At 31.4% G+C, this 13,926-nt stretch overlaps 1 protein-coding gene across 1 annotated transcript; it reads left to right on the top strand.

Moving 5' to 3' along the window:
- Window positions 1–5,500: 5,500 nt before the first annotated feature.
- LOC108998047 (protein SRG1-like) lies at window positions 5,501–9,931 on the top strand. Its single transcript, XM_018974473.2, has 4 exons — window positions 5,501–5,787; window positions 6,018–6,262; window positions 6,411–6,735; window positions 9,412–9,931. Exons 1-4 carry the CDS (start codon window positions 5,530–5,532, stop codon window positions 9,685–9,687), a joined length of 1,104 nt encoding a protein of 367 aa, XP_018830018.1. The 5' UTR covers window positions 5,501–5,529; the 3' UTR covers window positions 9,688–9,931.
- The last annotated feature ends 3,995 nt before the right edge of the window (window positions 9,932–13,926 follow it).

Raw genomic sequence — 13,926 nt, 5'->3', positions numbered from 1 at the left:
TCGACTTGTCGAAGGCCCTTTCAATGCAGCCTTCTTTATATATAATAACACAATTTAATTGACATAGATGGTATTAGAGTAGAAATTCTCAACTACATGCAATATTTTGATTTCACACTTCACCGTCTATACATACATATATATATATATATATATATATACTAGCGGTTGGGTAATGTGCGAGGCACATTTGCCCAGTTAAAAAATAATTTATTTTGTAAAATATAAATATGTTTTGGATTAAAAAAAAGAAAACGTAATCATAAGTAAAATAAGTAGTATATAGAGAATTTTTTTATGAACTCAATTTCTGTACCTAACAAGTGAAAAGAGATGTGGAGAATTTTTGTGATAGTGATAGTACTTCACTGCATAAATCGAAGCAATCCAACCGAAGAAAAAAAAATGAGAAGTGGTAAAATGAAGGGTTGGATTTAAATCTTAAAAATTTTAATGTACCAGCAGCAGCCTCGTCTTTCAAAAAACAACACACGTAGACATCATATCCTTAGATATGATTTGGATCGATGTATTAATAGTAGTGACATGGTTTGTGAATAGTAATATATAAAATTATTTGGATTAAGATGTTTTATTTGATTGTAGAAAATGAGAGAAAAAAAGTTAAAATAAAAATATTATAAAAGTTAAAATATTATTGGAATATAATTTTTTAATGTAGTTTTTGTTTTAAATTTAAAAAATTTATATTTAAGAAAATTGTAATGATTAGATTAACAAATAAAAAAATATTTTATATTTAAATAATATTTTAAAAAATATATAAAAGTTTCTGAAAACCTAAGAATCTATTAATCTCTTCCTCGAACTCAATAATTTTGTTTGAGAAGAGATAGATTGTCAATTCCCTCCTGATCCAATGATGTTGTAAATTTTTTATTTTTTTAAAAATGTTTATGATGATTAAAAAAATACATGAAAAAAAGAAAAGAAAAATAAAAAAATGAAATACATATTCATGACATATTTTCAGGTTACTTTTTTATTAGTTGTAGCAGTTCTCTTTAGTTAATTAAGAATATTATCATATTTAAATTATGTTAAAACTCTAATTATTTATATAGTTATACTTTTTTAAAAATATTTAACAAAATTTCATTATTTATTTAATGATGAAATATTAGTATTTTATAAATGGCTTGGTTATTTTGAAATTAGTGGTACTTGTGTAAAATCCTGTATGGCGTAAGATTTTCTAATTGATAAAAGAAAAGCACGTTTGCCACATCTGTCAAATTGAAGAAAAAAATAAAGTGTAATTTCAAATATTAAAATAGTCTAATGTATAAGAATAAAATTATTATTTATTTATGTTCATCATTTATTATGAAATTTAAATTATATTAAAAATTCAAATTAATTAGATAGTTTTTTTCTCTTAAAAATGTACAGTAAAATTTCATCATTTATTTAATGATAAAAAATTAGTATTGTATAAATTAAAGTTGATTTTTAGTGTATGATATAATAAACAGTAATAGGATATGCGAAAAAAACATGCGAAGAAAAAAAAAACAACTTCTTTATTGATCATTTAAAACTTAAAAATCAATATTTTTTCCACTTTTTCTTTCTTCCTCTCTCTCATTCCCTATGCACGATTGCGGTATTACGTCGCACATTGGCATTCACACGAATAAAAAAAAAATCTTTACTGTTCATCGTTCATCATACAGTTGATGAATAGTAATAAGATAAGATAAGATAAGATTTAAAAAAAAAAAAAAAAACCGGCAGATTTAGAGTTACTGTTCACGATGAACAGTAATGAATAGTAACATTATACGCACTTTTAAGTATAGGCAGATAAAAATCAATATTTTTTCCACTTTTTCTTTCTTCCTCTCTCTCATTTCCTATGCACGATTGCGGTATTACGTCGCACATTGACATTCACACGAATAAAAAAAAAATCTTTACTGTTCATCGTTCATCATACAGTTGATGAATAGTAATAAGATAAGATAAGATAAGATTTAAAAAAAAAAAAAAAAACCGGCAGATTTAGAGTTACTGTTCACGATGAACAATAATGAATAGTAACATTATACGCACTTTTAAGTATAGGCAGATATATATATATATATATTTATATATACACTGGCCATGGTAAACGTGCAAAGCACCTTTACCACATCTATCAAATTAAAAAAAAATATATAATTTTGAATATTAAAATAATCTAATATATAAGAATAAAATTATTATTTATTTATACTCATAATTTATTATGAAATTTAAATTATATTAAAAATTTAAATTAATTAGATAGTTTTTTTCTCTTAAAAATATACATTAAAATTTCATCATTTATTTAATGATAAAAAATTAGTATTTTATAAATTAAAGTTGATTTTAAGTGTATGATATAATATTATTCTCTTAAAAATGTTCAGTAAAACTCCATCTTTTATTTAATGATGAAAAATTAGTATTTTATAAATTAAAATTAATTTTAAGTGTATGATAGAATATTTATATTTTAATTATCTATTTTATATTAGTTTAAATCAATATTTAAACTTCTACCGTTAGATTAAATCTGAAGATTAAAGATGAATGGTTGGAATTTAAAACCCAAAAACTAACATTTTCCTCTACTTTTCCTTTCTCACTCTCTCTCATTCCCCACGTACGTTTGCCTAATTTAGTTAAATAAGAATATTATCATATTTAAATTATGTTAAAACTTTAATTATTTATATGGTTTTAATTTCTTAAAAATATTTAATAAAATTTTATCATTTATTTAATGATGGAAGATTAGTATTTTATAAATTAAATTTGATAGTTTATGTATGATATGCTATTTATTTAGTTAATTAAGAATATTATCATACTTAAATTATGCTAAAACTCTAATTATTTATATGGTTTTAATTTCTTAAAAGTATTTAATAAAATTTTATCATTTATTTAATGATGAAAGATTAGTATTTTATAAATTAAATTTGATAGTTTATGTATGATATGCTATTTATGTATTAATTATTTAAATTTTAAATTAGTTTAAATCAGTATTTAAATTTATATTGTTAGATCAAATCTAAGGACTTAAAATGAAGGGTTGAGATTAATTTCTTAAAAATATTTAATAAAATTTCATCATCTATTTAATTTATTTCAATGTTTTTAATTAAGTTAATGTTTATGTATATTCAAATAAGTATTTTAATCTTTTACAATTAAATCATTTTGAAGACTCTAAGACGAAGAGACTGGGTAAATACCCAGACCCTATTCTTTTTCCCTCACTTTTTCCTCCACTCTCTCTCTCCTCCCTTAGCTCACGCGTACGTGGTACGTTGCCCCTCTCCCAGCCGAATCTTCCTCTGCCCAGCCCGGCGCAGCCGTGCACCGGTGAGCCTCACCGCCCCTTCCATCGGCATAACCTCACTCCGGCAAGTCCCCTCACATCGGTCTCCCTCTCTCACGCTCTCTCTTCCTCTCTCTCGGCTGTGCAAAGCTCGAATGGGTTTGATGTTGCTGCGCCGCCGTGCGCCATCCTCCGGCGCCACCACCTCCACGGTAGCCTCCTCTTCCATCGGCCATCTCCCTCCAGCGAGCTCGGCCTCCATCTCCCTGCCGTTTGCTCCCACGAAGTCCACCTCCCTCATGCACGGGTTCTCCCACTTCCACCGCCGTGCGCCATGACCCACGGTGTCCAGCCACCGTCATGAGCCTCCTCTGGCCACCATCGACCTACCCCAACCACCCATGGCCTCGATCTACCCCTCATGCATGCCCACTCTCTCTCACTCTCTCACGGACTCTCCCTTCTTCCCAAGCTCCAGCAGTTGATGACTATGATTTGTGATTTGCGATTTGTTGATTTGGTGAGTTGTGTGATGATTTTTTTATTTTGTGGTATTTTGTTGTGATTTTGTCATGGTTTTATTGTGATGATGTAGAGAGGGACGGAGATTGTGGTATTACGTCGCACACTGGCATTCATACGGACGAACTCAAAAAGAAACAAAAAAACTAAACAAATATGTGGAAAAAAAAACAGAGCTATTCATTACTGTTGATGAACAGTAATACTGTTCATTACTGTTCATATGAAGATAGGCTCTTTTAAGTTATAGGAAGATATAAATTTTTTAATAATAATTTTTTTTTATAAAAATAAACCGACAAACTAAAATGATTAACCTGTATCAATCTTTAATCTATATATATATATATATATATATATATATTATTTTCCAATTGAAATACATGCATGCATAGGTATGAAGTATCAATCGATCCCTTTTTGGCTATTACTAGGAATACTAGTTTACGATCATCTAGAAGCTGATATGTTTTGGTATTATATTATTTAGCAAATGCAAAATTGCTTTCCCTTGGGAGCATCGGATTATAACCTATGAACTTTAATTCCAACTTTTGAAAGCCACCCACCCACTTTTTTTTAATTCATTCATAGTTCACACATTCCTTTCTAACGCTGAAATTAGGTCTTATGAAATAAAGATATTTCTCTTTTCAATTAAAGGTTACGTATGACATTCGAACTACTTATGGACTAATATTAAGTGTTTGTTTGGATAGTAAGATAATATGAGATGAGTTGAAATGGTTTGTGAATAGTAGTTAGTAAGATTATTATTTGAAATTAGATGAGATGAAATGAGATGAGATGATGTGAGATAGTTTAATATTAGTTCACTATGCCTGTTACAACCTTATATAATTAATAACCATAAGGAGTACTTAGATTCAAATTAATTATGTACTCCTTTGAATTTTTGGTCCAAACTAAATTTAGAGCCTAGTAAACAGATACATGCTATAATATTTATCAAGTATTAATATTATTCAAAAATTTCATTTAGGCAGCTATAAATAATGTACATAAAGTTCATTTTATATGTCTATCTATCTCATACTGTAGGCTCTAAAATTTAGATAAAAACTTTAAGGGATCTTCTTCATAAAGGCATTACTAGCTATTATAAGTATTTTTGCCTTTTTCTTATCTAATTAATTTAAAAAAGAATTGTAATCATCTTATAAATTATCAGGGGAGCCCAAAAATGTATATTCAGAAATCTCGAATAAAAACTATAACTAATAATAATTTTGCATGGCTCAAAAATAGTTTTCAAATTATATATTATATTTAATATGAGATTTTGTTATGTCACTATACCAGCATTGAAAAACAAAAACTCATAATTTTCACCTTTATTTGTTTGAAAACCTCAGTTTTTAATATTTTTATATATATATATATATATATTGAGCCACCGGGAATATTGACTTCTAATTCCCAAATTAGTCCCTTATAATCTTTATCAATGATCCAATACGTACGTACACATGTATATATCATCATCAAAAACATTAATGTTACAGCCAGCTAGTTTAATTGACGCACGTTTTTTTTATGGAACGCTACTTCTGGTCCAATGGTTATGGCTATATATGCCCCCATCACGTACATGACTTGGGTGGAGAGCTGTGCGCAGTACCTGCACTGATCACTTTGGCAAAGCAAAAATGGCATCACAGCAAGTGGGTTTGATCACTTGTTCTGATCATCTAGTGCTGAGCATAGACGAGGAGCTCCGAAAATTAGACCCCAAGATCAAAGTCCCAGAACGCTTTATTCGCGTTGGTCAAGATCCCGCCCCAGTTCTAAAGACCTCTTTCCCTGCGATCCCCACAGTTGACATGAAAAAATTGGTTTCTGAAGATACCAAAGACTTTGAACTCGAGAAGTTGCACTCTATTTGCATCGAATGGGGCATGTTTCAGGTCTGCTAGCTAATTCTTAATTATTTTTTAGTTTTGATCTTTCATATACGTTAGCACTGGAAAATTATCGTTTTGGGCTCGCATATTATCAAATGAACGTGCCTATATATGCAATTGCTAGGATTAATATACATATATCTAGCTTGCATGGGTTGGCTTTATCATTTTCAACTCTAATATTGAGAAAGCTGAAGCTAATTACGTACAGTTTTTATGTTGTTATTGTCCAGTTGGTCAATCATGGAGTTAGTTCTTCACTCGTGGAGAAGCTGAATGATGAGATTGAAGGATTCTTCAAGCTTCCTGTGGAGGAAAAAATGAAGTTGAAGGTAAGACCAGGTGATGTTGAAGGCTTTGGAACCGTGGTCCGGTCCGATGAACAGAGACTTGATTGGGGTGATAGGGTATATATGATAATAAACCCAATTCATAGAAGAAAGCCATATCTCTTCCCCGAACTTCCTTCTTCTTTGAGGTTCTCTCTCTCTCTCTCTCTCTCTCTCTCTGACACACACACACACACACACAAACAACACAAACTGCATTTATATATCTTGATCTTTTATTCTGTTTTTGGAACATGAACAATTTGTACTGATCTATTATTGATCTGGTTTCGCCAGAGAAACTCTGGAGACTTACATATTGGAGTTGCAAAGACTAGCTATGACACTGTTCGATTACCTGGGAAAGGCCCTATTGCTGGAGAAGGAAGAGATGGAGGAGTTGTTTGAAGATGGGATGCAATCTGTGAGGATGACTTACTATCCTCCGTGCCCACAACCGGAGCTGGTTGTGGGTCTCACGCCTCATTCGGACGCAACCGGAATCACCATCCTTCACCAGGTTAATGGAGTCGAAGGCCTTCAAATAAAGAAAGACGGGGTTTGGATTCCCGTAAGCTTCCGCCCAGATGGCTTTGTTGTGAATATTGGAGACATTCTAGAGGTTTGTGATCGTTCCTCTCTTGATCTGATCCATCTATATATTTCAAAGTTTGGTATGAAAGAAAGATCAATTAAGAAATGAAAAACGTGCATATATGAAAAACGTGAATCAACCAGTCGTCCGCTTTTCTGGAAACTCTTTGGTCTCGTGTTCAAACTTCGTAATTTAGGAGGCCGATCTAACAACTAATTTCTAACGTACTACGTGGTCTTAATTATAGGAATTAAAGTATCTTTTATGGGTGCCTTAAATTTACGTAACACGGTTTCACTGTTTCTAGCTAGTTGCTCGTACTTACTTGATATGCTAATATTCAACATGATTGAAAACACGCATTTACTATTAATGTACGATATATATTCCACAATATATATATATATATATATATATTTATATTTATATTTATAGCCGAGATATATGTATCTGCATTCACGTCATCATATATATATATATATATATATATATAATTATGAAAGCAGACCAAATATACATGCTAATGTCTTCGATCTTCTCTCATATTCTTTTTTTAATATTAGTAAGAATATTTAACCTCGAAAAAAGTAAAATAAAAAAAAAAAAAAAGTGATATATATTCCAATAGAAATTAGCCGAAGCAGGCGGGTAGAGACCAATTACTCATTGATAAATATTATCCCTTAGCCAAGAATTTATTTTTAAGAAGGCCAGCCGTTTGAATAACTAATTGATAAATATTTTTAAGAATTTTATTTTTCACATAATATATATTTTGCTATATAAAGTAATATAATGCAGAATAAAGTTATAGTACTAGATGTAATTCAAAGATAAAAGGAATCATGATCACCATATGCATCAACCTAGAGAAAACAATAAAATGAGATAAAGCTAGCTAGTAAGGGAAGCTCATTGAATAAGCTCAATAAATTATGGAAAAAAAACATTATGGGTTTTAGAATTAACGATATTTTACGTCTTCTAAAACTTTTACAATTTTGGTTTTAAGAAAACTCCTCAATATATATATTTTTATATATATATTTAAGCTGGCTACATTAATTTTAAGTTTTAGCAAAAACTTTAATGCATTTGTTTTTTTTTTTAATTTTTTATATTAAAAAAGAAGAAGAAGATCAGTTATCATAGATTGTCTTGGGTGAGAGGGTGGTTCAATCTAGTTCTAACATAAATATGATCTCATCATGATGTATGACATTAAAAAGATATCCTAAGCGGCCTAGCTATCATGAACTGTCGAGGTCTAAGTGCTTATTTGGATAGTGAGATGAGATGGTTTTAGATAAGTTGAAAAAATATTGTTAGAATATTATTTTTTAATATTATTATTGTTTTGGGATTTGAAAAAGTTGAATTATTTATTATATTTTGTATTAGGATTTAGAAAAAAGTTAATGATGAGATGAGATGAGTAATTAAAAGTGTTTCTGTATCCAAACCGATGTAGTACTACATGAGAAGTGTCATCATATTATGTACATGCAGACCATGACATAAGCAATATTAATTCAACATATGACGTTTTGTGTGACCATTTGGGATTCTTAATTCTCATGTACAATATTCCTAAAGTATAGGTTATATCAAAAAAAAAATTACAAGTTTTGAGACAAGTTTTTAGGTTATGTGCTTTGTGTAAGTAGGGGTGTAAGGAGTTCGGTTCAAACCGAAAAAACATATCGGATCGGACCGAAGTTTAATTGAGACTAGTCGATCTCGATCCTACAAATTTTGGACTGAAAAAATTCGGTCCGATCCTAAGATCTACAAATTTTGGACTAGACTGAATTCCTATATATATTTTTTTAAATAGTTTTAATAATTTAAGATATTATTTTTATATAGTTATATAAGTTAGTGATGTAATTTTCATTTAATTTATGTCATTATATGTAAATAGCTAATACATCATGCATACTCTACTATTTATACTTAATTAAAATAATTAGGTAATTTTTTACATAATTCACATTAATAATTCACTTAATCTTAATTTAGTAATTTAAATAATTTTTTTATTAATTTATTTGAAAAAAAAATAAAATAATTAGGTCGGACTGAACGGACCGACCGGACTAGACCAATAGCTACCGGTCTGATCTATATAAATGTTCGGTCTTGTTCGATATGGAGAAAATGATAGATTAAAAATTTCGATCCATTACCGGACCGGACCGATTTACACCCCAAGATAAAAGTGACGAGATCGGTTAAAATTATACAAGAGGTCTGCAAAAACAGCAAGCGGTGAAGTTTAAAAGCTAATAATTCGTGAGTATATTTTTTAGTTTGTGATTATTCTTTTTTATTTTGTATATTTTTGTGAAATAATTAAGTGATAGGTTGAGGTTCTAGTAAATTAACGATGGTATATATGAACATGATTTCGTTGGGGAGAGGAAAAACTATTTTAGGTAGTTTAAAACAGTTTGTTTATATTGATAGGATGATCACTCTGCATGTATGGAAGAAAAGATAATACCTTTAATTAATTTGGTTGCAAATATAATGACTTACTATATATGGTTATAATAATTTACACCAACTTAATTTTCTAAGGTGTTTTTTTATTATATACAAAATAATATTTGAACTGATCATCTCTAAATTATTTCTAAAAATCATTTTTAATTTTAATTAACCGAGCGCGGGTTATAATATGCTTTTGCATGCATGCAGATTTTGAGCAATGGGGTATATAACAGCGTGGAGCACAGAGCAACAGTGAATTCAACAAAAGAGAGGATGTCAGTTGCTTTGTTCTTCAACCCAAAATTCAAGGCAGAGGTTGGACCCTCAAATACATTGTTAAACCCAAATAACCCACCATTATTCAGAAGGGTGGCAATGGAGAAATATGTGAAGGATTTCTTCTCCAGGAGTCTCAATGGCAGGACTTACGTAGAGCATATGAGGATCAAAACCGGGCAAGGCAACAGTACTGGTACTAGTTGATCTTAGATCTTGATCAATCGCTCACCGCCGGCCAATTAATCATCAATATCATCATGTATACATGTACTGCATGTCTTAGACTCTCAGGCAATAAATTAATCTCTCTTTATCTGTGAAATTGTTCTTTAATTCCGAATATTGCTGGATAACTAGTCTAGCGTGAGTCAAGGTACTTAGGAGTGCTGTACAAGATCAGTCGGAGAGTGATTAACTTTAATGTAATTGTTTTAGCCTATAAATCATGTCCCCCTCAATTTATCACACAATTTGTTATATATAGTCTACTTGCTTCCTAAACTCTATGAAATTGATAGACCTAGCTACAGAAAATTTTATTATGCTGAAGAATCACATGAAATTACACTTTGAGATGAAATATCACTCTTCAAAACACTTAAGGCATACTAATCTGTTCATTAAATACATGATATATATTCATAGTGTCACATGACGGCGAAAATCTTATTTTTTACTTTTCTGCGTCATTCACTCGAGCAAAGTGTAGAGCGTGCTTTGAGTGAGAGAAATCTATTTGATTCTCGCTCGAGATACCTGTCAAGCCCCAAGACTTGAGCGAACTCTCTGCTTGACCTTAATTTGCTTCGGCTTGGGTCTATCGGCTCAAGCTTACCCTCCATGGCACAAACATTTGTGAAAATCTGTCAAAAAATCATAACGCATCCTTGTTGGGTCGGATCATCAAATCGGGCTGACACACCAACAAACCAGGCTCTATCAACCCAACATAGTATTACATCCTGAGATCAACCATTCTTTAAATCATCAAATAAATGTTATCAAAAGTCACAAAACAACACTTAAAAAGATGAAATCTTTAAATTAAAACATCACATGGTTTAAACATGTGTTCTAAAGAAGATCCAACCTTCAAACCTAAAATCACATGACTAAAAAACAATAAAACATGAATCTAACCCAAAAAAATCAAATCATAAGTCTAACCAAAATTATCTTGCATAGAAAAATCATATCTTTGAAAATAATACTAAATATTTTCGAACCAACATCCTAACATGCATATAAGAGACTAAATATCAAAACCTTTGGAGTAAAATTAAACTACAAAATATTCAAATTTTCTCAAATAAAAACTATTTTTTCCACTTCCAGTTTTCAAATTTCTAGATCTAACGAAATCTATCATCAAAAGCTTTATTCATTCAATAAATCCTCAATGAACATTCATAAATACATGTTAAAAATACTCCATAAAATTTTCAAACCAAGATATGTCCATTAGCTTGGTCAAAGACTCCAAAACATAACACACTCTCTAGTTTAAAGCTCAGAATGAACTTCCCATGGTTAAACAACTTTTGACCAACCAAATCACCACAAAATAAAACAAATAAGATATCCACGGAAACTAAACTCAAAGAAGAACAATATTCAAGAAGGAGTCATTACGAGAAAATACTTAAAAGGGTCACAAATGGCCACGTAAAATAACTCAAAAAACTTCCCTAGAGAGCTCCTAAGTGTCTCTCTAAGAACGAGGATGAGAAGTGATGAAATGAAAGGAATGGATAAAAGGTTGAATAATGATGTCATAACAACAATTTGATGAATTAATAGCATGTGAAAGTGATTTAATCAAGTGATTAAACACAATGCTAGAAATTGGATAAAAAAGGGTTTGGAAGCCAACATTAGGGTTTGGGGAAACCATTTAGGGTTTCAGTTTTCAACCAAACTTTTGGGGTTTCAATTGGATCCCAACTATTTAGGGTTTCACTAGAGTTGAAACCCTATTTTATCTGACACAAATTGGTTGATCACATGAAAAAAAAAGGATTTTGCTTAGGTAGCATGATCTCACACCTCGATTCCTTCACAAATCATCTCATTGATCCTCTTTGTGCCAAATGTCTAAATTCTATTCACCAAGTATGGCTAAGATCCTGCCAAGTATCCAAATAAAACTTCTCTAAACACTGTGATTTTGAAAACACAGCACTAGATGTTACATAAAGGTTACTATTCATTCAAGAAAAGTGAAATAAAAACTTTACACTGTAAAATCTTAAATATTCATACAAATCTAACTGTGCAATTCGTTTATTGAAATTCAATCTCGAAGTGCCTCAAAATAAGCAAAACACATTTTCGAACAAGCGTTTCATCCGAAAACTGAAAATAAGATGATTGCGCCATAAAATCTTAAATAATTAGCTGAGTCTAATGGTGCAAATGATAACTCAAAATAACACTTCTAACTATCTCAAATAAATAAAAATTACATTTTTGGCACCATAGTGAGTGATAACTCTGTCTATGCTGACAGATTAAAACCTAAGCGATTGGTCAAATCGTGAAAATTTACGGTGTTTTCATGATATTCCTAAAGCCTATAAAAATTTCATCATTGAATTTCTAGTGGGGTGTTACAGCATAATCATGTGTATTTTTGGAATAGTGTTATTATATATTAGATAGTGTTAAAATTATAATACAAATAGTTAAAACTACATCTTCACATCAACTTAACCTTTTGGCAGAAATGATGATTTCACATGCTATCAGAGATCCTTATCAAGACCACCATCTCTATTCCAATGGCCTCTCCAAATTCATCTTCTGTCTCCTATGTCTGTCACCATGTCCGCACCTTGAAGATAAGGATAATGTTGGGTTTGAGGAGCTAGGTTGGTTTATTATTGTGGTAACCCGATTTGATGATCCGACCCAACCATGATTCGCTACAATTTTTCGGTGGATTTTCAATGAGGCTTGGGCCATAAAGCGCAATCTTGGGTTGATAGACTTGAATTTCCAGACAAAGAGTTCGCTCAACAGGTAGCTCTAGCAAAACTTCAGATAGAGAATTTGCTTGAGGCTTGCTCAACATCTCACTTGAGCAAATAATCAGAAATCATAAAATTAAGGCTTCCATCGTACAACCCAATATATATGTTTATTATAATGGACAGTGTACTAGTTCTCAGCATTGTAATTTTGTCCTACATTGTACTAACTTGACACTCCTCAAGATAATAAAAATTCTCAGCAACACTATCGATGTAGACATGTTACTGAACTTTGTAAATTTTGCATCATATGCTTGGTTGTTTCTGCTCTAACTTTTTTGTTGTCGTTTTTCACATCAATAAGTATTTGGTTTGTTAGACATTGATGTTTAATAAATATTATATAATCCACTTTAAGGTTTGTTTATTTATCAATGACTTGAAAACCTCCGTAATAAGGTCTTGATCACCTGCACGCTGCTGCATGCATGGAACGTACGTGTACTCGGTACTTGTAATTTCTTTGGGCCAAACTTCAAAACTAATTCAGTTTATTAAGAGGAAATCATAACTCACTACAAGAAATCAGACATTTTCCAGCGATTTTTAGATCGCTGCAAAAAAAAATCGTCGCAAATAGTCATTTTTTGTTGCGATTATTAATTCGCCGTTGAATTCCAACTTAACTCATAAGACATTTTGAAGTGGAATTCACGGTTCATTTATTGTGGTGATTTTTTGAACTATTGTGGCGACTTTTTTCGTTGCAAAATGCGAATTAAAAATCGCCGTAAAATTCGTAAGTCTTGTACCAAATTTATGAGGATATTTGCGGCGAAGTTTAGTCGCCGCAAATTAGAATTCTGCATCCGTTTTTCTTAATCGCCGCATGAGCTTCGCATCTTCGCGGCGAAAGTTTATTTTGTGCGGCGATAATAACTCGCCGCAATACTCTTCTAAAATTTAATTCGCCCGCCTTTTGCCATTGTTCATTTCCCTCCACCCTCTCCTCCCTCTCTCCCCAATCCGTCTTCGTCTCTCGCACGGTGCCCAAAAAATCTATAGGTATTTCTCTCCATCTCTCTCTCTCTCTTCATAGTAGACCCTCTCTCTCTCTCTTCTCTGTAGATTTTTCGTGGGTTTGCTGCGCGCATTTGTGTTCATTGTTGGAGTTCTGAGTTGTCGATCGGTGGTAAGGCCCTTCTCCTTCACTGCTTCTCACGAATACACCCACATTCACTTCAAGTTAATTTCCACTCCCATGAAATTTCTGTCAAATGAATTTTAAACCGTGCGTGTCCGTGGGTTTTAGGGATTTTTCCTACATTTTGTACTGAGTATCCTTTATCTTGATATTTCCCATGTTAAATGGCTAGGTACATACGGAGGGGAAAACCAGAATTTGGTTTTGTTCTGCTTGAGTCCGAGTCTCTGAAATGGCTCGAGTTTGATGATGTTAATGGAAATGTGC

This window comes from Juglans regia, chromosome 3, assembly GCF_001411555.2.
Source record: "Juglans regia cultivar Chandler chromosome 3, Walnut 2.0, whole genome shotgun sequence".
Lineage (NCBI taxonomy): Eukaryota > Viridiplantae > Streptophyta > Magnoliopsida > Fagales > Juglandaceae > Juglans > Juglans regia.
The sequence above is the reverse complement of the archived record's forward strand: the minus strand, read 5'-3'. Positions and strand labels throughout refer to the sequence as shown.